The sequence below is a fragment of the Sminthopsis crassicaudata genome, chromosome 4, assembly GCF_048593235.1.
Source record: "Sminthopsis crassicaudata isolate SCR6 chromosome 4, ASM4859323v1, whole genome shotgun sequence".
NCBI classification, from domain to species: domain Eukaryota; kingdom Metazoa; phylum Chordata; class Mammalia; order Dasyuromorphia; family Dasyuridae; genus Sminthopsis; species Sminthopsis crassicaudata.
The window spans coordinates 377,669,719-377,696,002 of record NC_133620.1 but is presented as its reverse complement, the minus strand read 5'-3'; the positions used below and the strand labels follow the sequence as shown (position 1 = coordinate 377,696,002).

The following is a 26,284-nucleotide window of genomic DNA, read 5'->3' as shown; positions in this document are numbered from 1 at the left end:
AAGAGAATTTTAAAGTCTAGATAAGTGGTAGGGAATGGAAGCATCTTTCACATAGGAAGGGAGACTTTCACATAGGAGATGGTAACTTTAGAAGAGTTCAAAGGGATTTGAGCAGTGATTGTAAATCTGAATGAAGGAAATTCATGGTCCCAAGGGGAACTACTTCTGAAGGAGAAAAAACCTCATTCGCTAGCAAGTACTAAGCCAAACTACTTACTACTATGAATAAATTCCCATCTCTGTGACTCTTTAGACATTACAAAATGCTTTCCTCATGCCAACTTTCTGAGGTAAGTAAAAGAATTTTCACCCCCATATAGGAGAAACTGAGGGAGAGTCACATAGGCAGCAAGGGGCAGAGCTGAGATTAGAACCCCAGTCTCCTGATTCTAAGTTCAGCTCAGTGCTTGCTTCTTATCTCACTGCCTCTGCTTTGGAGCTAGACCTCATATGTATAGAGGGGTGTGTGTGAGAGAGAGAGAGACAGAGAGACAGAGACAGAGACAGAGACAGAGAGAGAGAGACAGAGACAGAGAGAGACAGACAGACAGAGAAAGAGCGTGGTCTAAATGTGCAGGAGCATGTGAGAATCTGTGATGCTGTATGTGACTATGGAGTAGAGGGGAAGCACTGGCAAATGTGTGTGTGTGTGTGTGTGTGTGTGTGTGTGTGTGTGTGTGTGTGTGTGTAGCTGAGTGATTGTGAGAGAGTCTGGGTGTCTACGTGAGATTCTATGAGAGAATCTGTGTGTTTGCAGGCACACACCAGGGAAGCGGGGGTTGGGGACGTGCATCGGCTGCAGATGGGCTTTCAAGGTCTCCAAGAAACAGTTTTGTTTCCTAAGTGACTGACCTCCTGGGGCCTCCAGCCCAGACTTGAAGGTTGTTTCAAGATCATGAAGGAGAGAGGGAGGGAAAGAGGTGGGGGTGGGGAAAAACAGAGTGCAGGGAGCTCCTCTAGCCTTTTTTAACTCACCCTCCTCCTGTCTCACCCATCTTTGGTCTTACCATCATCCCCCACCCCCACCTCCTGGGACTAGACCAAAATTCTTTCTCTCTCACCCTTCTTTTGCTGCTTGCATCTGTCTCTGTCTCTGTGTCTCTCTCATTCTTTTTCACTTTCTCTCTCTCTGTCTCTCTCTGTCTCTATCTCTTTGTCATTGTCTCTGTCTCTCCCCACTTCTCCCAAGCCTCTGTCACTTCCTTTCTCCTATTTTCCTTATCTTTTCTTTCTACCGTTCATTGTCATCCATAAGTATCTCTGTTTCTCTAAATATCTTTCTATCTCTGGTTCTCACTTTTTCTCTATGTTTACACCCTTAGCTATTTTTCCTATGTCTCTTTCTGCTTTCCCCTTACCAGGTGCACAGGGAGAGAGAGAGAGAGAGACAGAGAGACAGAGAGAGACAGAGAGACAGAGAGAGACAGAGAGACAGAGAGAGAGAGAGAGGAGAGAGAGACATAGAAAAAGATAGAGAGACAGAGAGACACAGAGAGTGAGACAGAGAGAGACAGAGAGACAGAGAGAGACATAGAGAAAGATAGAGAGACAGAGAGACACAGAGAGAGAGACAGAGAGAGACAGAGAGAGACACAGAGAGAGAGAGACAGAGAGAGAGAGATTGTGAGAGAGAGAGAGAGAGAGGGAGAGACAGAGAGACAGAGACAGAGACAGAGACAGAGACAGAGAGAAGTAATTTCAAAGTCTCAGGAGTCCCCTCAGTCCCAGGGCAAACTTACTCCCCTGACCATGACATACACAACACCTCCATTTTTTCATCTGCCCATTACCCAGGGATGTCCATGTATTTAATGCTCAGCTCTGCTACTAAAGTAGAGATCCCATCCTCTGGGACCATTTTCTAGTCTGTCTGAATCACTCAATCAATCAATCAACAAGCATTTATTAAGTACCTATTATGTACCAGGCACAGTGCTAATGTGAAAGATTTGCTGTTGGAGTACTGTCACTGAAAAGGAGAATCTGTGGAAAGGGGCACAGCTGTGCTTGGGATGGGAGCAGGAAGCTAAGTCCCTGAGGAGGAGCTGTGAAAGCCAGATTGGAAAGGCATAGAGACTCCAGGAACATTCAAGTACTGAGTGCCCTGTTTTAACTACAGATATGATAAATCTGATAGATAGAAGGCTAGCCTTAAAAGTCAGGGGAGACCTAGTTCAAATCCTGCCTCTGACACATAGAGATTATATGACCATGTACAAGTTGTCTCGACCCATTTCTTAGCATGGCAGGCAACCCTATAAATCTATAAGTTCTCCAAGGCCTCACAGGATGCTTGGCACATAGCATAGGCAGGATATGTTTGTTAATTGATATAAGTTCCATTCTATTACTGGAGAGAGTATCCACACCAGAAGTCCCCCAGGCTGATAAAATCATAGATGTGGACAAAACCCACAAGTAAACTACAAAGCAGTCCCAGAGGGGTAGCAGGATGGTGAAAGGCCTTGAATGAGATCATTTAATATAAAAGAGAAGACTTGGAAGACCAAGATCTTTATCTTCAAGTATTCAAAGGGGTGTCATGTGGAAAAAGATTACATTTATTCTCTTTTGCCCAAGATAGCAGAACTAGGAGATTTGGGCAGAAGGATCTTGTAAAGATGAAGATTTCCACTAGACAGAAAGGGAAACTTTCTGATCATTTGCATTGTCCCAGAGTAAAAGGGGCTGCCTCTAAAGCAGAAGGGAAGAAGGTTGGAAGCTTAGGGGAATTGTGGTCGAGGAAGGAAGCCAGGATGATGAGAATGGCTTGAGGAAAAACATGGAGGAGATGGGATTACTTTGGGGGGACATAAAGGGGCAAGAGGGAGAAATTGGGGAAGGGGTCAAAGGTGAAGGGGCGCTGAAGGGAAAGAGGCAGAGACTAGTAGATAGTTGGAGGAGGGAACGGGGATCCTGGGAGAGAGGCAGATAGTCTGGGAGCATAATGAAGGGAAAACCAGGGGTCAGGACAAAGAGGTTAGAGAGACACTGAGAGGGAAGAGGTAAAGGGATACTATGAAAGGGGGTGGAACTGGAGGCCCTTTGTGCATTTGACATTAAGTAATTCACATAACAATGAACACTGGTTGAGTTTGATTCCAAAGTTCTTGTAAGCTAGGGCAGGGAAGATGGGGTTAATGGTCCATGCTGGGCATGGGGATCAAGGGACACAGCTGGTCCCTCTAGGGTTCCTGTTTGCCTTTGATTATATCTGAGGGGAGGAGGGAGGGAACGGCACCCCAACCCCTGAGGAGGGTTTGCTTTGGCCAGAGATCTGACCCAACTGCTGGCCCAGAGCACCACGCCTCCCCTGCTCCTCCTATCAGGAGGCTGTGTTGTCTCCCTTCAGCTTCTTCCGCTCCTCCACCCGCCTCACACAAGCTCAAGCTTCATTTGGCTTTCTTTGCGGGGATCTCAGACTTTGAGCTCAAAGGGGTGCTGAGAGATGGGAAGATGGCCTTCTTGTCCCAAAGTTAGTTCTAGCCTGTTTCCTGTCTTGTGCTTCATTTTCCTTTCAGACTTATCTCTGGGTCTCTTCTCCACACCCCTAACACTATCTTAGGAGTCCAAAAAAGAAAAAGGAAAAAGAAAAACAAATAAACAAACAAAAGTTACTTTCAGCATTTATTGACCAAAATGACATTGTGAATAGAATGTTGGGCCTGGAATCTGAGAGACATGAGTTCAAAAATCAGTCTCTGACACTTATTAGCTATATGACCCTGGTCAAATCCCATAATCCCAGCTAGCCTTGATATCCTCATCTTTAAATCGGACGTAATAATAGCACCTATCTCCCAGGGTTGTTGTGAGGTTATTGTAAAGTGTCTGGCACCTAGTAGATGATTAATAAATCCTTTCCTTCCCTCCCTCCTTCTTTCCTTCCTTTCTTTTCTCCCTCTCTTTCTTCCCTTTCTTCATTCTCTTCCCCTCCCTTTCCTCCTTTTTTCCCCTCTTTTTCCTTCCTCCCTTCCTTCCTTCCATCTACATTCCTTCCTTGTACATTCTTTCTCCATAGTCAAACACTTCACCCCCCCCTCCATATCTGAGTAGATACTTTAAAGCAGAAATTCTTAAAACATTTTTGTGTCATGGACTCCTTGAGCAGTCTGGTGAAGCCCATATGTTTTAAAAGGCATAAAACAAAATGCATAAGATTAAAATGGAACCTGATTTGTTGAAGTAAAGCAATTAATTTTTAAAGAGAAAATTCATGAACCTCAGGTTAAGAATCTCTGCTTTAATAAATTTCTATGACTAGGAAAACTCATTATCTGGGGGCCTCTCCAGGATGTAACCAGGCTGATTCTCATATAGCAGAATACTACCCAACCCATGAAATTGCTGTAGCACCGATAGGGGTGGGGATGGGATGGAGAATAAGCATTTATATAGGGCCTATTATGCATCAGACACTGTGCTAAGTACATTACAAATATTATCTCATTTGTTCCTTGCAACAATACTAAGAGGTAGGTTTATTATTATACTCATTTTATAGCTGAGGAAACTGAGGCAAACAAAATTAATTGACATTTAGCAAGTGCCTGAGGTTGGACTTTATCTTCCTGACTCTGGGCTCAGTGTTCTCATCCAGCAACTGTCTCAGGATAACATTTTGAAGTTAGAATCAGGTTCACATCTCTTTTCAGATGCTTTGTGAGTACAGACTCACAAAGCTCATCTATAAAATGAGGGGGCTGAACTTGCTGGCTTCTGAGAGATCCCTTATAGTACGAGTTCGATGGTCTTGTGATCCTTTCCAATTTGTTAAAATCTACCAGCCCTTGAACTCCTCTGGTACAACCTTTGAAAACTCAGTCACTTCCTCCTCCATAATCTAAAGAGGAAGATTGTATTTATATCTGATTTAGTTAATGCAAAACATTACATGTATCTCAGCCCTAGTTCCTTCTAATATCCCAATAAGATCCTTCTATTTTCTCTCTCCTATAGCCTCCATCCCTGATGTATATGATTAGGCAGATTAAGTATCTTCAACTGAGAATAATTGATAGTTGGGTTCTGCCTCTTTGACTGATTGCCATAGAAAATAAGGCTGGCTTTCTTCATTCCACAGATAGAGAGACAGAGATACAGAGAAATGGACTCACTGTAATGGGAAGAGTATTGGCTCTGGGGTGTAACTCAATGAAATTAAAGGAGTAATATATTGATCCTTTATTAAATTACTGCTTTGTTGTTTTATATTTCCTGTGAGGGTAACAGAAAGGTTGTCTTGTACCTAAATACAAAGTTATACTGAGTTCTTGCATAGGAGCTGAGGCCCTTTTCTTTTCACTGGTAGAAAACTAGACTTGAGGGGCAGCTAAGTGGTGAAGTAGATAGAGCACCAGCCCTGAAGTCAAGACTACCTGAGTTAAAATCTGGTCTTGGACTTAACACTTCCTAGCTGTGTGGCTCTGGGCAAGTCACTTAACCCCAATTGCCTTAGGAGGAAAAAAAAAAAAAGACAACTAGACATGAACCATTTTCTGAGATTTTCAAGAAGAAGCTCTGGGTGGGGACTCTAAGGAGATGAATTCCCAAGATTGTTCCCCATCCACCAGCATACCCAGAATCTGACTGAAAAGGACTTCAACAAGCACTGAATCCAGCCTATGCTAAAATAAAAATATTCTCTATAATATTGTTAAAAATATTTACTTAACTTTTACTTGAAATCCTCTAAACTGGAAGCTCCCACTTTCTCCCATTTTTATGGATGTTCTTCTTCACATTGAACCCAGATCTGCATCTCCTAGTTCTGCTTTAAAGAGATGTGAACCTGATTCTAACTTCAAAATGTTATCCTGAGACAGTTGCTGGATGAGAACACTGAGCCCAGAGTCAGGAAGATAAAGTCCAACCTCAGTTTATCAGTCATAGTTTAACCTATGTTTAATTTCTTTCATATTACAGCCCTTCAAATATTTGAAAACAGCTATCATTCCCCACCCCCTGCCATGATCTTTTCTCTTTCAGGCCAAATAGCCCCTGTCCCTACAATAATGGGGTACCATACTGGCCACTCTCCTTCAAACACTTTCCAACTTATTCATGTCTTCTCTAATGAGGCTCCCCAATAAATACAATATTCCAGATGTTATCTTTAGGACAAAGTATGGTGATACAATAGATCCCTTTATTCTGGTCAGTGTGCTTATCATAATTCAACCCAAGATCTTATTGGCTTTTTTGGCTGCCATATTACACTGTTGACTCAAATTGAATATTCATTCATTCATTGATTCAACAAGCATTTGTTGTTATGTGTCAGACACTGTGTGAATTTATTTATTTATAAGGGGTAATGAAGGAGTACAAAGAAAAGCAAAGATAGACCCTATCCTCAAGGAGCTTACATTCTCATGGAAGAATCAACATGTAAATAAGTAGGTACATATGAGTTACATAGAAAGTATATGAAAGAATCTTACAAGGTAAGCTTCTAACAGCTCAGGGGGTCTGGGAAAGACCCTGCAGAGGTTAACATTTAAGTTGAATCTTGAAGGAATCCATGGATTCTAAGAGGCAGAGATGGAATGTTGTGAGAGAAATAGTGAGCAGGTCAGTACACCAAAGCAAAGCATAAGACTATCCCTCAAAATAAGAGGGCCTGCCATTTTGTAAAAGATTTTAAATGCAAAACAGAGGACTTTATATGATTCTGGAAGTAACAGGAAGCAAATGGAGTTAAGTTGGACAGTGACAGGATCAGATTTTCCTCTGCTTTGGGAAAAAATCACTCTGCCCTCCAAATAGATGATGGAGGAGAGACTCAAGGCAAAGAGAATTAGAAAATCATTGTAATAGTCCGGATGAGAGGCAGTGATGAAAACTTGAATCTGTGTGTGGAGTGAAAGGAAAATCTGGACATCCAGTTCAAGATGTCCAATGGACACATAGATAATGTAAATCTAGAATTCAAGTGACAGACTAGGACTCAATATGTAGATCTGGGAAGTAGATGAATAGAGATGATAATTGAATCCATGGAAGCTGATGAGAGCAGCAATGAATATAGTGTAGAATAAAGAAGACTTAGGAAAGAGACTTCCACTAAGCCCTCCAGATCTTTTTCAAATGAACTGCTGTTGTAGACATTCCTCTCTCATCTTATATTAGTGGAGTAGACTAAGTACATGGGCATCTAGGTGGTGCCACAGTGCACAGAATGCCAGGCCTGGTGCCAGGAAGACTCCTGTTCCTGAGTTCAAGCCTCTCCTCAGAAATTTACTAGCTGGGTAACCCTAAGCAAGACACTTAACCCTGTTTGCCTCAGTTTCCTCCTCTGTAACATAAGTTGGAGAAGGAAATGGCAAACGGCTCCAGTATCTTTGCCAAGAAGGTCCCAAATAGGATCACAGAAAATTAGACCTGATTGAACAACAATAAAAAGACTAAGTATCGATCTTTACATCTATTCCTATTAAATAGGTTTTTTCAAACAATCTGTCTTGTTGAATTGTTTTTATCTTAAATTTTTCATTCAGTATGTTCATTTTTCTTCTCATTAAAAAAATATTGCCTGTAAATTGGTCTATATATTAGTCAAAGTTATCCATTCAAGTCACTGATTAAAATGCTGAACACCACAGGGACAAGTTCAGATTCTTGGGGCACTTCATTTGAGACCTCTCTCCAGGTCAGTATTATTCTGACACTCTTCCAGTTCAGAGTCCACTTAACTGTTTCTTGTGGCTTTCTAAACATCCCAGATCTTTTACACTTGGCTAGCGTGATGGAGCTTTCTGTGCCGGCATTGTTTTCTCCAATCAGAAAGGCAGCAGAGCAGTTGGAGAGGAAGGCAGGAATCACTGCCAATAGTCCTAATAAGGACACCAATCTCTCTCCCACTCTGGAGGTGGCTGTAGGCGATGCATGAAGGCCCCAGATCTAAAGTGGTAGTCTTTAAATTGGTCCTTAGCCCTTGGTTAGAAAATGGATGTTGTTGGAAAGAACACAGCAGTGCAGTGTGGGGAAGTCTGGTCACCTGGATACTTTTCACTTGTAAATCTGGGAGGCTTTCTATGGTCCAGGTGCTCCCTGAAGAATGATTTTTATATTAATTTGGGTTTTTTGTTTGTTTGGGTTTTTTTTTTTTTTTTGCATTGAGCTGTTCTGGGAGCAAGAAAGTAGACACAAACGGGCAGTGGAAACAAAGGTTTTTGGGGATCAGTGACAACTACTTCTTTGATAATACTTTCTGAGCTAGGTCAGCGGTCTTGGGGCCCTGACATAGTCCTCAGTCCCCGGATCTTTAGAGTTTCCTTAGTTCCCTAGATCTGAACATGTTCCTGGGTTTTGTGCTCTCAGAGATTTGACACATCCAAGCCCCATATTCTACTATTGCTACTTTAATGAGATCTCCATCCAATCATACACTCCTTCTGTTCTTACTCTTTCTATCACCATAAGAACGTTACTTGTTCACAAAGGGAAAAAAGTCTCCAGAAATGATGACTAGTATTGTTATTATTCAGTCATTTCAATAGTGTCCATTTGAATTTTTGGTTTGTTTGTTTTTTAGCAGAGATACTGGAGTGATCTGCTATTTCCATCTCCAAATAATTTTACAGATGAAGCAAAAAGGATTAAGTGACTTGCCCAGGATCACACAGCTAGTAAGTATCTGAGGTTACATTTGAACTCTGATCTTCCTGACTCCATACCCAGCACTTTATCCACTGTGTCACCTAACTATCCTAAAACCAGTATTAAAGACAATAAAAAATGCATATGCAAGATTCTAGTCTAGACTAAAAGTAGCTAATTTAATCTTTGAAGTTTGCAGGTCCAGATTGGTCCCCTGATCCTTTCTAAATTGAAACATATGCTAAGTATGTTGCTCTTTTGTCACAACACCCCAAAAAACAAAAACAAAAAGAGTTTGGGTGACCTGGACCCACTTGCCATTTGGCCTTGGCCCAGATAGGTTCAGTGTATCAAGCTCTTTCATTAATTTGCAATGTTAGAATCACTTTTGGCCAATCAGAAAGTCTTTTGGTTGCTAGAAGGCTTTAGGTGATTTCATCCATATCCTTATCTGACTAGAAATTGTCTCTTCTCTACACTCTCCCTCCCCAAATATGGAAGGGAAAGCAGAATAGGGACTATCACATACTGCAGCCTCTGAAGAGATGTAGGCTGATATCCTGCAGGAGCTACTATTACAGCTACTGAAGATCCCCTAAAAAAGTTCTTGCTACAAAAGAACTTAGCAATAGCAAGGGGTTCAACATCAAAAGTCTGATGTGATTTTAGCAGTCTAAATAGCATTAGAAAAGAGAAATAAACATTTCTTTTGCACCCTAAAGATCATGGGACTTTGCCATCTAACTTGCAGCTGAAACCTTCCCTATATGTTTTCTCCCTCATTAGAATGTAAACTACTTGAGAGAAGGGATTGTCTTGCTTTTCTATTTGTGTCCTCAATGTTTCCCATAGGGCTTTGTGCATAGTAACCTCTTAATGCTTCATTCATTCATTCTGTCTTCCCCAGAAAAGGAAATAATTGAATGGATACCCAGTTCCCTCCCAACATTCCCAAAAGGCAATCCTTTTCATTACAGGTCCTGAACTTTGCAGCTTTATTACGGCTGGTCTATGAGTAGATATGGATATGGCCATATTGTATGTGTCTCTGGGCATGTAGTGCCAGAAGTTTCAATGCCAGGCCTTCAAACTATATCTTGTAAATGGGTCTCTTTTTCTGGATACCCTCTCTTTTCCTGGGCTCCCAAGCACTTCTTGGACATCAATCTGTGCTTGTATTTTAGGGCAGAGCTTTGTGACAGCTTGGGGAGGAGCCAGAGGTCAGCCAGTGTTGGGTATAAGCAATCCAGGTCCAGACTCCAGTGACAGAAAGAAACAACTCCTAAGCAACCTCTTTTTTCCTCTAAAAGCCCTTTATGTTCTTTTCAACCTAATTTCATGTTAATTAAAATAGTTGGGCTAAGGAGAGAGTGTGGAATAGTGGATAAAAGTATGTTTTCAAGTCCTTCCTTTGACAGGTAGCAGCTATGTGACCCTATGGCAAATTATTTAACCTCCCACTACCCTGGGCAATTCCTTATGACTAAATTTCTGCTAAGTTGCTGAGCTATCATTCAGGAAGTTTTCTGTTGAAATCAGAAGCCCAAACCCCAACATGCTACAAATAAGTAGGGTGGGGGAATAGGAGACATATTGTCCTATATTCCATATGCCCTTAGGGGTTCTCTTCTTTCCCCCATTAGTTCCCAGTTTCCCAGTTTCCCTGGTGGGATTTTGGGAACTTATTTTCCCACCCTGGGCCTTAGTTTCCTCATCTGTAAAATGAGGGGGTTTAAATGGATGATGAAAGTTTATTTTAGTTGTAAAATCCATGAGCCTTTGATCCTCCTCATCTGGCAAAGGTTTGGAGAACTGAGAGTAAGGGGCAAGAAAGGGTTAGATCCATGCTCAATAGAGCAAAGAACTTTACTAGAGGAGGGAGGGTTGAGGGGGGGATTCCAGCTGAGAGAGGGATCCATAAGTGACATTCCGGAGTGGGCGTTAGCAGGAATGAGCCAGGGCAGAGAAAGGGCAATACCCCCCTCCAAGGCTCAAGAATTGGAAAATGCCAAGCCCAGCAACTACATACCACGTCCCTCCCCTCTCTCTTTCCTCTTAAGACTGTCTTTTTGATTCCCCTAATGGAGGATTTAGGAATTGTGGGAGGTGGGGGTGGGGATAGAGAATAATGTGGGAGGGATCTTAGCCAAAGTAATATTGGGGGATCCAGTCAAAGAGCACATTTATCCAGTCTACTGCAATGGCTTACATTAGGGTAAGAGAAAGGCTAGAGAGAGGAGAAATTGTACATATAACAAGTATGTGATGTGCCTGTGTCTATCTCAGTGCATCCATAGTGAGAGAATTGTCTCTGTTTAGAATGTCGTGAAAGCAAAGCTTTTTAGTACTTCAAGGGGCAAAGGTCCATAAACTTATTCCATCACTGGATATTCTAACGTCTGTCGTCTTGGTTCCCACCACAGCATCAGGATGTTAAATTTACACATATTTGTAAGAAAAAAAATCAAATGTGCACCAGAATGTGATTTATGACTGTGTATCTATTTCTTTTTTTAAAATAAATTTTTATTGAACATTTAGTTTTTTATATCACCTAAATTTCCTTCAGTATTCCTCCCTTTCCCTTCTCAGAAAGCTGCTCCATACAACAAAAAATATTTTAAAGGAAAAAAGAAAAAAAAAGTAAGAAGAGAAAAAAATCAACAAAACCATTAATCCCCTAACTCCCCACCACTGATAATATAGGCAATGTTCTTTTCCCATGGACCCCATATTTCTATAACTCTGCAAAGGGCTGAGAGAAGGGGAGAAGAAAAGTGAAATGTCTTTTTCTATATCTTCTTTGAGGCTATGCTTGTTCTCTGTAATTTTGCAACATTCATTTTCAATTATTTTGTGATGGCTGTTCTTTCCATTCATGTTGTTGCAATAATTGTGTAAATTTTTTTCTTGGCCCTGCTTAATCCATTCTGTATCAGTTTGTATACATCTTTCCAAGCTTTTCTATGTTCAAAATGTTCAGCATTTCCTATGGCACAGTAATATTCCATTATACTACAATTTGTTTAACAATTCCCCAACTGATGGGCATTTACTTTGTTTCTAGTTCTTTTCTATATCTAAAAGAGCTGCTGTAAATATTTCTATTAATATTTTGGTCTTTATGGAGATAATCTATGTTTTCTATTTTTATAAGTTTCTTTATCTATTTCAATACATGTGCTTTATGCATTTTGGAACCTGGATCATCTATAATGTTATGCATATTATATTATTATATTATGTATATTTATATCTCTAATCTATTTGCCCTTTTCTAAAGTACTTCTCCCATGAATCACCATGATGGCAATTAATCAACAAGCACTTAGTAGTGTAGTGAGGCTATCCCCTACATATAGCACAAGGGTGTCAGAGTGTGGCTCACAGGGAGGCAGAAAAGATATCACTAACTTCTTTTCCTCACTGTCCTCTCCTTCTCTAAGGAAGACTTTAATTGCTGCAAGGAGGAAAAGCAAGAGGTTGGGACCCGGAAGAAGTTGGCGACTGCTCTTCAGACAGAAGGATTCTGGGTTAGAATTATTTCTATTTGTTCCTTAAATCTTTTTACTCTAAGGGATGTGGTTTTCATATTCAGACTAAACTTCTGATGAATGTCCAGTTATCAGGGGGAAAGGAGGGCCCAAGCTTTATATCTAATTCTTGATTCTTTTCCTATCAAATACTAGTTCCACAAGGAACACACATAGCAAATGGCAAAATTTTTAGAAAAAAAAAAATCAGATAAAGAATACATACACACACACACACACACACACACACACGAAGAGAAGATAGCAGACACTACAAAGAAAGGGAGTTTTCCCATTGGAAGTAAGATAACTCAACAAGCTCATTTTCCAGTTAAGGAAACTGAGGCAGACAGAAGCTAAGCAACTTGTTCAAAGTCACACACCTAGTGCTCTGAGCCACTTAGCTGCCCCAAGATGGCAAAAGAAGGCCCAAAAATGACTAGTCTCAGGACTAGCCTATGCAAATCCAAAGATGCTCATTACCAGGATAAGGAGCCACCAGAGTACTCCAAAATCCCATGCCTAAGATTTGGAGGTTCTATGCAGTTACAAAGTGAATCTGAACACTGTTTGGAGAAAGAAGGCTTAGATTTAATACCATTTCCAAGCCACGTGCTCTTGAGCAAGTTATAACTCTCTGCACCTCATTTGCTTACTCTGTAAAATAGACATAATAAGCACACTATCTACCTCACAGGTTTGTTCTACAAATCCAGAGAGGTCAAATGCATTGTAAGTACAGTGATATCTAAATGCTCCCTATTATTTCTATCTGTGTGGGTGGAGGGAGTATACACACTGATGAAATCATATCTATTGAAATCTCTATGCATATTAGTTGCTGTGGGTGTCTTTCGGTGGGTCTGGGCCTGTGGCTGAGCGCATATATTTGTGTCAGCGTATCTGCACTTGTTTTTGTAAATCCTGGTTGTGTCTGTTATATCCTATATGAATCTTCATCAGTAGGTGGTGAGTGACACGTGACTCTGCCTCTGGGTACATGTGATGTTAGGATGCCTCAGCCCCTGTGCAGAGTGTGTACCGACATCAAGCAGCAGATGGGGAGTGGGTGGCAGATTGGTGATGGGCAGCAAACCCAGAAACCAAAAGGGCTTCTGTAGCTCCTGCATGCACTGCTGTGCCCAACACCCACCCACCGCACCCCACACATCTGTGTCTACATCTCAGCGCCAGGCTCAGTTGCTAACTAACCCATGGCACAGTCACCTAGAGTCGGCGCTGGCACTCCTCCAGAGCTGCCTTCTGCTCCTCCACCCCTGCAGGGAGGAGTCTTACCTAACTAGCCCTGGCCCTGGTGCTGGGTGCTAGATGCAAGATGCGCCATGCTGTTCCAAGGTCTTGCCTTACAGAATTGTGAGATTTTATTGCTAGAAAGGACTTTAAAGATCATCCGTTAAGCCTTTTTTTTTTTTTTTTTTTTTTTTTTTTTTTTTTTTTTTTAAACAATAGACACTGATGACTAAGGAGATGTTACTTATTCAAACACACACAGCAAGTAGGATTAGCAGTCAGGATTCAAAATTCAAACCCCTGACTTTTGATTCCAAATAAAATTTCTTTTCCCACCGCCCTTTCTTGCTTTCTCTGGGTGTCTGGATTCCTAATATTCCTATGAAGTCCTGGATTGTGATGTTACAATGTGTATGTTGTATATTCTGTCTGTATATGTAATGTATCTCTTGTCACAGAGTGTATCTCTGTGTGTAAGAGATATATAGTCTCTGTGTGTATGCTCACATGTTCCCTCCTTGTCTCCCCCTCCCAGTCTTGTTTTTCTTAAGTTACATAAGTGTCTGACGGGCTATGCCAGGATTGAACCATGGGTGCCCCCTGGTGACGGACTTTAGAACTCACAGACTGGGGAGAGAAGAGGCAGAGTGCACGTTTCTTTTAGGAACCCTACACAGACACTCTTTCCAGTCTTTAACTCTTCCCCTGCTGCCATCCCACAGCTCCGTTCCTAAGCCACGAGTCTCACGATTGTGTATTTGATTTTCTGAGGGACAGAAGAAAAGGAGTTAGAGGAGAGAGGAGATAAATTTTCCATCCACTTCAGAGAGCAGGAAAAAGGAGGCAGAAGCCCTCCTGGTTTTTTTGTTTGTTTGTTTGTTTTTGGTTTTTTTTGTCATTAATGATTCTTGTTCATAGCAGGTCCATCCACCCAACATAGCTGAGACTTTCCTTTTGGGGGGGGGGCGGCAGTGTAAGAGGCAGAATGGTAATTCTACTGGCACAGAGAACTCGGTGTTGGAACTCCCATTACCAATGTATATTGCTTTGTAAAATAGCACAAGGACTCTTAATTTGATTAGGGGGAGGGGAGATGTCCGTGAACTTGCTTTAGATATAATTTGATGACATTATTTAACATTCATTTTTAAAAAAATTGAATTCCAAAGTCTCTCCTCCCCTGACCCTCCCCCACTCATTGAGAAGGCTTGCAATAAGATACCCCATTATATATGTGAAGCCATGCAAAACATATTTCTATATTAGCCATGTTACAGGGAGAAAAGAAAAAAAATAAAGTGAAAACCAATATGTTTTCATCTGTACTCAGAGTTCACCAGTTTTCTCTCTGGAGGTGGATAGCATTTTTCATTATGAGTCATTTAGAATTGTCTGGGATCATCACATTGATCAGAATAATTAAGTCTTTCATAGTCAGTCACTGTTTATTGATCATTGTATTTCATTATATTTAGTTTCCTTTGTAATCTCATAAATTTTATTTTATATATTTGAAAACATTCCTAGTGCCTGGCATGTAATAAGTACTTTGATCTTGTTGGCTTGACTTGAGAAAGGGCCCATAAGCTTCATCAGATTTCCATTAAAAAGGTTAAGGACCCCAGTCTTAGAAAGTTGTCTGGGCCACTGACAGGTTGAGTCACAAAACTTATCTGTGTCGTTGGTAGGACAAAAAGCCAGGTCTTACTAACACAGGACTGGTTCTCCATCATCACACCATGCTGTCTCTTGTTCTTTTAATATTATTTCAAACCAGTGCAGTTCTTTTTATCTATCATCTTTCATTCTCACTACGTGGTCAGCCTACCTTTTTTTTTTCCTGATCCTAATTCAATTTAATTAAACTGATATGTCTGAAGGGCCAGGCATTGTGCTAGATTCTGAGGGTACAAAGATAAAAAAGAAATAGTTCCTATCCTCAAGAAGCTTATATTGTATGGGGGGGGGGTTACAGCATGTACATGGATACGTAAATAAAAATTACATACAAAGTAAATAAACTATTTTTTCACCAGGGGATGAGAGAGTTCTAACTACTGGGAGGATCAAAAAAAAAAAAAAAAAAAAAAAGCTTGGCTAAGAGTTGAGTCTTGAAGAGAATTAGAAATTCCAAAAGACAGAAGTGAGATAGAAGAGCACATAAAACATGCATTGAGATGGGAGAGAGAATGCCAAACACAGAAACCTCAAGTAGGTCAATTTGTTGGATTATCCAAAAAGAAAAAGTCTCTGGTTCTATTATGCTACTTTCTCATTTAAAAGTTGGAGCCTATATATTTTACATACTATGTCCTTTTTCATTGACCTTAGGGGAAGGTCACCATTTTGGTTTTTCTAAGATGGCATTTCATGAGTCACCATCACAAAATTCAATTTAATTCAACATTCATCATGTAATAATTCATCAGAATATTGATATTAAAAAGATGGGTTTTGCTGCAGGGTGCATATTAAATGATTCCTTAAAAGTGCTGCATTAATTTCTCAAATTCCATACAAGAATGTCAGTAAAAAATGAGGGCTCTACTCTTTCTGTCCCCTCAAACCTGGCTGGGTCCTAGAGGAGCTAGAAAGAGAAAAAGGCTGGTTCTGAGGTCTCAAGATCCTTCTCAAAGGCCCTTTGTTCTCAGCCATTAGGGACACATTTCTCAGATTCACCATGCTTGGTGCTTCCTTCCAGTTCCTCTTACAAAGTCACCTCTTTTTATTTGCCAGTATTCCTGAGCTCCATAACTGCTTAGAGCAGGAGCTGGTTGTCTAGGTGCCTCCCTAAGATGCTAATGATAAGGGGCCAAGCTATTATTAGCAAGAAGAAACCAGGAACCAATGAATCCACATTCATGGATTTTTAACTATGTGCCAAGCACGGTGCTAAGCACTGGGGTTACAGCAAAACAGTCCCTGTTCTCAAGGAGATTACATTCTAATAAGGGCGACAAAATATACACACCAGTACATTCAGAATTCATGCAACAGGAATACCAGGGAGTTTGGGGAGAAGACACCTAACAGATGGGATGGGGTGGGCATCAGGAAAGGCTTCCTGAAGAAGGGGCACTTGAAGGAAACCAAGGATCCCACCACACTGATTTAGGAGTTAAAAGGCATCAGTTTGAATCCTAGCTCTGCTCTCCTGAACATTGCCCAGCTCAGAGCTTCAGTCTTGAAGCTTTTTTTGTTTTTTGTTTTTGTTTCTTTTTCCTGTAAACTGAAGAATTGCATTAGATATCTATCCCAGGCTCCTCGGTTCAACTTCTAAATCCTATGATTCTATGAATCACACGTGCCAGACAGGAAGAACCTACGTAGAGCTTCTCACCCAGCTTCATCCGTGAGGCAGCACTCTGCCCTCCCCACCCCTGGCAAAGTTCTTCCCCCTGCATACTAAATTCCCACTGTTGCAGAAGCTCTCTCTGTCTCTCTCTTTCTATCTCTCTCTCTGTGTCTCTGTCTCTCTTTTTCTCTCTCTCTGTCCCTGTCTCTTTGGCTCCATCTGTCTCTGGCTCTCCTCCCCCCCCCCTTTTTCAGTGAGCTGTCACCCTTGCTGAGCCTGTTCATTCACTTGCCCCAGACCCACCTGCCCTAGCCCTCACCCCACCGAGGTTCTCCCCGCCAGCTGGGAAGGCCCCCAGGCCCAGAAGGAAACAACAGCTGGACTCCGAGCTGGCCCCAACTCTTCGATGACGCCACTTGCTCTCGGTATCTTCTCCCTAGCGAGGGGTCCGCCCTCTCCTGACCAGTGAGGACCTTGGGACAAACTGGAGGGCGAGGATCAGGGCCCGGGACGGGGTACTGTGAATCCGACTGGAGAGAAGCGCCAAGCATTCACCCCGGAGGTGGGGAGGGAGAGAGGCTGGGCAGAGGCGGGGTCTGGGCGGAACCCTGCCGGGCGGAGGTGGGACCAACCAGGCCCAGAAGCCCGAAGGGAGGGAGAGGGAAAGCGGGAAGAGGAGGGGGAGGAGGAGGAGGAAGAGGAAGGAGGGGACGCGGCCGCTCGGGCTCGGTGTATCTTGCTCCCTCCAGCCGGGCATGCGCCCCCCGAGCCCCTGGCCCCCCAGAGCCCGAGCCGCCCCCCGGATCCTCCCCGGATTCTGCAGCGCGCAGCATGGGAGCCTTCGGGCGCACGCCGTGGCGACTGCTGCTGCCGCTAATGCTGGGTAAGAAAGAGGAGCCGCGGAACTCCCCTAGCTCTTCCTGTCCCGCGTCCCGCCAGCCCGCCTCATCCCCCTCCCACTACAGCCTTGCCCCCTCCTCTTCCCTGCGCCTCTTTCGGGCTGGAAATCTTGGCGAGGACCAGAGCATCCTCAGCCTCCGCCAGGACCTGCGGGGAGTTCGGTTCGACCCGGGTTGCTTCGGGCCTTTGCCCCCGCACTGACAGCCGCGGGGGCTCTTCCAGACCCGGGGTTGGGTGCGCGCAGGACTGTGCCCAGCTGGCTTCTGTGGCCTCAGCTGAGCCGATTAGGAAGAGGGTGTCATGGGAGGGAAAGGGGTTTCCCAGCTCCAGGCTCCTCCTCTCCAGCTGTTTGGGGAGGACAGGGTGAGGAGCTACCAAAGACGCTACCCCACCGAACTATAACGCCATGGCCAATCTCTGGGATGCTATCCCAACCTCCCCCCCCATCCCGGGTGCACTTCTCTGTTCCAGCAGAGCCAGACCCTAGGAGCACTGCAGCTTCCGTGCCTGGCCTAGGCGTGGGCAGTGCCCGCCCTCGTAATTGCCCCGGAGTTGGCAGGAGGCCAGGGGTTGGCTCTGCCCTGAATCTTTGAAGTCTCCCCTAATTGCCCCCTTGACTTGGCCAGATTATTTCCTCAGGGACGGTGACCCCCGCTCGTCCTTCCCTCCCCCAACTCTGCGTTCAGTCTCACTGCTCCCTTTACGGTCCCAGCCTTCTAGACCTCTGCTCCTTTTCTGCTCTCTCTTCCCTTTTTACCCTCTTTCCCTATCTTAACCCTAATCCGGCCAGTTCTCTCATCTCCCTCCCTTCTGTCCACACTATTGTAGATTTCTAACCTTCCTCGGCCATTTGTCCACCCCGTTAATAGTTGCAGGTAAGGGGCTAGGCTATGGGCTATGGGCTGTGGGGACTGTCTCAGTTACACTAAGCCTTGCTCTGACCCTCCCTATCCTCCAATCTTACCCAGGTCTGGGACTCAGAATATGTTGGCAAGAAGAGATGTTTCGAAGTCAGTCTCTGATAACATCAGCCTGGTCTCTGTGAAGTCTTTAATCCTAAAATCTCTAAGCACCATTTGCCCCTGGCATTGCAGGCAGGAGATCTGGCCCTTGTACCTTCTTACGCCCAACCATAGTTGAAAGACTGCTGTGGGAACATGGTACAGCAGGCTGTGATGCCAGTCAATAGCTAGTTCAGGTTTGTTTGGCCTGCCCATGAGGGCTTCGAGGAGAAGGCAGCCAGTTGGGATAAGTAAGACAATGGAAGGATTGGACTGTATGGAAACCTTGGGAAAACTGATGCCCAGTCTCATTTCCCAGGATTCATTTTGGTATTTGAGGTTGAACTAGTCGAGTGTCAGTAATAATTGTCATGGTCACCTATTTTTAGGCCAGAGATTTGCTGATGCTTCATGATGTTCTCAAACTCCTCTGCTCGGCTAAGTGGACTCCTGGATCATGGTGGTTGGGAGAGGATGTCTTTTTTCTCCTCTTTTGTCCCTGGGGGCTGGGCACTGGGGGAAGTAGGGACCCACAGGAACTGGTTGCTTAGCACAAAGCATCTTTTCCCAATTGGCAGTGTGATTCCAAGGCAGAAGTCCTAAGGGTTTTTTTTTTTTTTTTTTTTTTTTTTTTTTTTTTTTTTTTTTTTTTGGTGAGAGACAGGAAGTAAGAAACCTTATTGAGGTTAATTCCAAAGATAAAGGGTGCTTTCCCATGGGGATCTTGGAGCTTTAACATGCAGGTGGAATCTGGGGGTGGAAAGAACCCCTCATAAACAGAAGGTCAGACCTGGTGCAATTGGGCAACTTGGTAGTGGTTCTGTCTCTTTATTGTCTCCCTGGTTATGAAACCAGCTGCAGGCTGGGCTCTTCTGACTCACAGACTCATAAAACTCTAGAACCTAAAGAAGCTTTGGAAATAATCTCATCTAAACTTTATATTCTACAGATGAGGAAATTGAGTCCTAGAGTGGTGGGGTGACTTTGCCCCTGCTTATGGAACCGTTAATGTTGAGTTATCATGGAATAGAGACAGCAGGATAAAGTGCAGAGAGAATTAATCTTTACTAGCCTGAGGCAAATTATTTAAATTATCTAAGCCCTAGTTCTCCCGCAAAAGGAGGATAATACATGAACCTCTCCCGCTGGGAGAAGTGTAAAGGCTGAGGTATTATTATTATTATTATTATTATTATTATTATATTATTATTATTTATTATTATATCTACTACCAATCAGTCAACAAGCAACTATTAAGCATTTCCCATGTGCCTGGCACTGAGTTAAGATCTTGGGGCTTCTATCTAAGGCTCCCCCTATTCTTTCCACTTTTAGGGGATCAAGTCAGGAAGAAGCTGTGCATAGTAGAGAATGTTAAAGATGGTTAAGGGGAACTTAAGCAAGGCTTCTCCAGTCCCCCTCATCAGTCTCTGGTCCCGTTAGAATGTGAGGAATAAGAAGTGGCTTCAGAATTCCAGGCTGAAGGGGACTGGAGCACTAGATGATTGAGGGTAATAGAGCCCAGGTTTTTCTGGTGGGGGGGGTCTGACAGTTCTCCCTGAGATTTCACCAGCCTGTTTTCCTCCACCCCTCTACTTCAGGGAGGCTCCCTTGGGAACTTTGAAAGGTAAAGACAACTAGAGAAATATTGGACCCTGGAACAGAAGGCACCGTGGAAAAAATAAGTGGGGCTCAACAAGGAATGACTTGGGGATTGGGCAATCTGTGGGGATCCCTTCTGATCCTCTTCTCCCACGGGGGAGATGCTCAGCCTGCGAGAACTTTAGAGAGGGGGAAAGGAGAGAGTTGACATGAAGCTTGACATGAAATGAATATGTAAATCAGATGCAAATCACCAGACATGTCATTCTCTATTGTTTAGGCCCTTGGGAGATAGAAGGGGCCAACAGCCCCAGATAAGTTGGGGAGGCTGGCAGAGGGTCTGGGAAGAGACGTCATGATTCTGTGGGAGGGGGCAGCATAATGGCTCTCGTGGGGGCCGGCTTTGGCAGTGATGGTCTCAGCTGCAGGGGTATCTGTCTATTGAGGTGGAGAAATCAGTGAGCTCACCGTCCACAGCTGGAGAGGTTAGTAGTGGGGGACAGCGCTTTGTCCCCGGAGGAGAAATGACTCCATCTGTGTCCAGGCCCTGCCCAGCTCGGGGCTACTGGCTCCATTGTTCCATGGCCCCAGGTGGCCCAGCCCCTACTAATGGGAGCAGCTGAGACAATGGGCCCTTCTGAACCAGGCCTCTCGTTCCCATCCTTTAAGGGACGAGGGGCAAGCTGGTGTCAGTGGAGTGTGTGATAGGAAATGCCATCCTGGGAATCCCACAATCAAGGAAACCCCCCCACCCTCACAGTGCCATCTCTGAAGGAGGCGCCAGGATGGCCCAGAGAACAGAGGGACCTAGCAGGAGGGAGGAGGGAACGAGTCTCTTCTGCCCATGTGTTCACTGGTGATTAAGACCCAGAAACCCTCTCCCAGTACCCACGTCCCTTCTCCCCTTGCTGGACTTTCGGAGCAGGGACTCTGGTCCTTGACATGGCCTGTGTCCACTGCAGGTGTGTGTGGCGCCCGGGAGGTGGTGATGCCTAAGGGACCGCTGTACCGCGTGGCTGGCACTGCCATCTCCATCTCCTGCAACGTCAGCAACTACGAGGGTCCCTCGCAGCAGGACTTTGAGTGGTTTCTCTACCGACCTGAGGCACCTGAGTCGGCCCTGGGCGTCATCAGCACCCGGGACAGCCGCTTCCCCTATGCCATCTTTGGGCCCCGCGTGGCATCCGGAGACATTCAGATGCAGCGGCTCCAGGGCGATGCTGTGGTGCTTCGGATCTCACGCCTGCAGACCCAGGACGCCGGGGTCTATGAGTGCTACACCCCCTCCACCGACGCCCGATACCTGGGCAGCTACAGTGGCAAGGTGGAACTGAGAGGTACCGGGGCCGCTGGGCGTGGGAGGGGGGCGTTCTCTCCACGAAAGACTCACGGATGGGGACGGGGCCTTCGAGACCGAGGGCAGCCATTCCTCAGAGCTTCAGCCCGAGCGCAGGCCCTCGTCTCCCAGGCCAGGATTCCACCACACCTCCGAAAGGAGTCTCCTTGACCAGCTCTGCCCTTTTTTGCCTGGTCGGGGAAGTCCGGGGGAAGCCTAGGGGGAAGATTATTTCTGTTTCTCCACTTAGGTTGGTTGGAGGAGGGGGAACTCTGCCAACCCTCTTAAGTTTTTTCTTACCTGTTTGGGAATTTATATACATAAATATGTCCACACGTGTATTGTGTCTCGGTGTGTAAGTGTGTGTATATGGGCACCCTGAGATCTCTTCTTCCTGATGTGCATTACCGTGGTCCTCATTCTAGCTCTTCTTTCTTAGTCCTTCCAGATGTGCTGCAGGTGTCCGCTGCCCCTCCCGGGCCCCGAGGCCGCCAGGGCTCCTCTTCCCCTCCACGCCTGGTAGTGCCCGAGGGACAAGAATTGGCCCTTGGCTGTGTGGCGCGGACAAGCACACAGGAACACACACACCTAGCAGTGTCCTTTGGGCGGGCAGTGCCCGAGGCCCCTGTGGGGAGGGCAACGCTACAAGAGGTGGCCGGGCTGCGGCCTGACCTGGCCGTGGAGGCTGGGGCACCCTACGCCGAGCGACTGACCGCGGGCGAGTTGCGGCTTAGCAAAGAGGGGGCAGAGCGGTACCGGCTGGTGCTGGGGGGTGCCCAGCCGGAGGATGCTGGCACCTATCACTGTACTGCTGCCGAATGGATCCAAGACCCCGATGGCAGCTGGGCCCAGATTGGGGAGAAGCGGGCAGTGCTGGCCCATGTGGATGTGCAGACCCTGGGTGAGTGTTCCTAGCCACCAGGGTGGGCATCTGGCCTGGCATTAAAGTGGGCATAGCAAGAACTGGAGCAGGGAGAGGTTCCCACTGTGGTTCAGATGCTAAAGTGAGCAAAGTGAGCCTGGGCTGGTTCCACAAACCCATTTTTTGGGGGAGGGCAGAGTGGGTTGGCATTGATGCCCTAGCTGCCTGCTTCTGGGCCTTCCTCTACTCTGGTGGCTAAAATTAGGAGTGGTCAGGCCTGGGCACAGGCTTAAGGACGAAGACAGAGTTGTCTGATGTAATCTGTTCTATTTCCCTTTTCCTCACCACCACAAAAAGGCCAAAGGAGTAAAATCTGTATTAAGGGTATTATCTGGGACGAAAAATTCAAGTCATGATTGTGAGACTGGAGAGTCTTGTGCCTTGACTGCTCAGTAATTTCCTTTCTTCTCTGACCCCCCCCCCCATTCTATGTTTTAGCCAGCCAGTTGGCCGTAGTTGTGGGCCCTGGGGAGCAGCGAGTAGGCCCGGGAGAGCCGCTAGAGCTGCTGTGTAACGTATCGGGGGCACTGCCCCCTCCAGGACCCCATGCCGCCTACTCTGTGGGCTGGGAGATGGCACCTGCAGGGGCCCCTGGGCCTGAGCACCTGGTGGCCCAGCTGGACACAGAGGGCATAGGCAGCCTAGGCCCAGGCTATGAGGACCGACACATCTCCATGGAAAAAGTAGCCCCCATTACCTACCGTCTGCGGCTGGAGGCAGCACGGCCTGGAGATGCGGGCACTTACCGTTGCCTGGCACGAGCCTACGTTCGGGGGCCTGGGGCCCGGCTTCGGGAGGCTGCCCGTGTTCGTTCTCGGCCCCTCCCCGTGCATGTGAGGGAAGAAGGTAAGAGGGTGGAGCCTGAGGGAGTAAAATCTACATCAGCACGAAGAAGGCTCCTAAAGAGGGGGAATCATCTGGAAAATGCCCTGAGACAGTAGTGGATTACCCTCGCAGAGATTTCTGGGGAAACCTTCTTCCTCTGTTCAAGTTCCTTTGTCTCCATAGTCCATCCTTCTGCCAAAGTGGTTCCCTCCTTGTCCAAATTCAGGTTTATGCAAAGTAATGGATAAAGCAGGGAAAGGTTAATATTCCATAATTTCCTGCTCCTCCCCCCAGATCCCCTGGGCATCTCCAGGGCCAGCACCTCTGATCTCACGCTCTTGTGCCTCACAGGTGTGGTGCTGGAAGCTGTGGCGTGGCTGGCAGGGGGCACAGTGTACCGGGGAGAGACGGCTTCCCTGTTTTGCAACATCTCTGTGACGGGGGGCCCTCCCGGACTACGGCTGGCCACCAGCTGGTGGGTGGAGCGGCTGGGGGAGCCAGGCCTGGTTCCACCCCCTCCCCAGCTGGTCGGCGGCATGGGCCGGGATGGCGTGGCAGAGCTAGGCATCCGGCCGGGTGGAGGTGCTGTCAGCGTGGAGCAGGTGGGGCCCCGAAGCCACCGACTGAGGCTCCATGAGCTGGGGCCGCAGGATGAGGGGGTATACCACTGTGCTCCCAGCGCCTGGATACAACACGCCGACTACAGTTGGTACCAAGCAGGCAGTGCTCGCTCCGAGCCCATCACCGTGTACCCCTACACCCTTCGTGAGTAGCCCCGCTCAATAATCCTAATACCACGATCCCTGGGTGTTCAGCTCCCTGCCCCCTGATCCCCTCACCTGAGAGGGAAACTGTAAAAAAAAACACTTGGTTAAACCTTAGAGGGTTTTTGGAAATCTAAGTCAGAGGAGTGGATTTGGGGAAGATCCAGCTACAGAAAGGAGGGAAGAAAGAGCAGGAATGTCACTAACAGATCCTCTTTCTTTTCTCCCTCTTCAGCCCTGGACACCCTGTTTGTGCCCCTATTGGTGGGTGCAGGGGCTGCCCTGGTCACAGGTATCACCATCCTTAGCACGGTCACTTGTTGCTTCATGAAAAGACTGAGAAAGCGGTGAACCCTTACCCTATGGTAAGGTCCTGGGGCCCATGAACTCCTTCTATCCCTGAGTTATCCCAGAGTAAAAATACCCTCCTGAACTTCTATTGGAAGAGAGGTTATGACACTGGATACCTTAGTTCTACCCTCGTTCCTACCTCAGGATCCCATGTGTCCCATGTTTTCCTTTGGGGTATCAGGCTGGGTACCCCAATGAAGTTAGGTGGGAGAAGAAACCCAAGCTCACCTTTGGCATCCTCCTCAACTCCTTCTCTTGTTTCTGCAGGTACAAGCTGTCTTCCAGCCCAACTCCCAGCCCGACATCAATGTTGCCTAAACTTCCTCTTCCTTTTACCCCCAATCTGGTCCTTCTGTCTCCTACCCTTTTTATTTATTTTATTTGGGGGGACCAGGATATCCCCCTCAGCTCTGCCAGGCTGGGAGGTTTTCCGAAGCCGCAGGCTCGGCCCCAACCCTTCTACTTACCTCAAGGAGAGATCAGTGCCCTTTTCCTCAGTGCCCCCCAAATCCTGGCTCTCTTTTCTGACCTTTTCCCTTTTCCATAGGCATGTCCTTGCCCCTTACCCCAAAACTGTTTTTCTAAAATGTGAATAAAGTTGTTTTTTTTAATAAAATATAAAATCATATCCTTCCTCTTTTTCATTCCTAAGGAGTTAGAAACAATTAATGTTTATATATATATATATATAGGAGTCAGAGAGGGAAGATAGTAAAGACTGATAAGCCTATAAGTTAATGGATCAATATCAACCTCAAGGGAGTTGTCCAGTGGAGTTCTCCGTTGCTCTGTTTGGCCCTATTCTGTTCATCATTTTTATCAATGACTTGTGTCCAGGTACAATTTTGGCATAACATAAAGCTGGAAAGAAGCAAATATCTTGGTTGGCCACAATCAAAGACCACAAAATCTCTACAGACTGAAATGGATTGACAGTAACAAGATGAATTTTAATAAGGACAAATATAAAGTTCTACCTTTGGATTCAAAAAAGTCAACTGTAGGGGCAACTAGGTGGCGTACTGGATAGAGCATCAGCCCTGGAGTCAGAAGGACCTGAGTTCAAATTTGGCCCCAGACACTTAACACTTCCTAGCTGTGTGACCCTGGGCAAGTTACTTGACCCCAAATGCCTCAGGGAAAAAAAAAAAAGTCAACTGCACCAGAGTAAGAAGGGGGAGGTGGGGAAATTTATATGGGAAAAACCTGGAAATTCCAGGGGACTCTTAAGTTCAGTATAGAGTCAGCATTGTGATGATATAACTAAAATAATTAGACTACCTTGAGAACAGAGAGAAGAGAGAGATTAGAGTCTCATTGTATTCTGCCTGGATCAGATCCATCTGGAATAGGATGGCTAATTAATTAATTGATTGATATTTATCATTATTATTTTTTGATCTTTTAAGATGCCTTTTTATTGTTCTCATATGCCACACTCCATCTTATACCATGCTACTAGCTGTCACCAGGTCCTGTCTGCCTTTTAAAATCCCTAATTTCCTTAGGTTCAATTTGTGCTATTTTCTACACAAAATCTTTCCTGACCGATAATGGTGGTTAATTTAGTGAGCCCTATTTTACTGCAGGCATCAACTGGCGAAAATCAAGGATGCTCTAAGGAGGATGAAGAATGAGGAGGACCTGGCATCATAGCATAAAGGATAGAGTGAGGAAACTGGCATTATTTATCCTAGAGAAGAGAAGGCTTGGGAGGAACAGGATTGCTGTGCTCAAGTATCTGAAGGGTTGTCATTTGAAAGAATGTTTTTAGCTTGCTGCAATAAGTCATGTAGTGTGATGCAAAGAGTGTTTGGACTTGGAGTGAGTAGACATCTGTATTCAAATTCCGACTCACACATTAGCTGTGGGATTGTAGAAAAGTCTAAACCTCCACTTCTTT

At 45.3% G+C, this 26,284-nt stretch overlaps 1 protein-coding gene across 1 annotated transcript; it reads left to right on the top strand.

The window, feature by feature from the left end:
- The first annotated feature begins 17,009 nt into the window (after positions 1-17,009).
- IGSF8 (immunoglobulin superfamily member 8) lies at positions 17,010-25,004 on the top strand. The gene is made up of 8 exons (XM_074262319.1): positions 17,010-17,145; positions 17,430-17,563; positions 21,146-21,520; positions 21,959-22,420; positions 22,880-23,287; positions 23,618-24,031; positions 24,266-24,395; positions 24,649-25,004. Exons 1-7 carry the CDS (start codon positions 17,087-17,089, stop codon positions 24,379-24,381), a joined length of 1,968 nt encoding a protein of 655 aa, XP_074118420.1. The 5' UTR covers positions 17,010-17,086; the 3' UTR covers positions 24,382-24,395; positions 24,649-25,004.
- The last annotated feature ends 1,280 nt before the right edge of the window (positions 25,005-26,284 follow it).

What these genes read in the sequence shown, in the direction of transcription:
- IGSF8 (XM_074262319.1), top strand. Translation starts at nt 17,087, where the DNA reads ATGACGCCACTTGCTCTCGGTATCTTCTCCCTAGCGAGGGGTCCGCCC. An exon ending in TGGCAAGGTGGAACTGAGAG is followed by an intron (nt 21,521 to 21,958) that starts GTACCGGGGCCG and finishes CTTCTTTCTTAG; the next exon opens with TCCTTCCAGATGTGCTGCAG. An exon ending in CGTGTACCCCTACACCCTTC is followed by an intron (nt 24,032 to 24,265) that starts GTGAGTAGCCCC and finishes CTCCCTCTTCAG; the next exon opens with CCCTGGACACCCTGTTTGTG.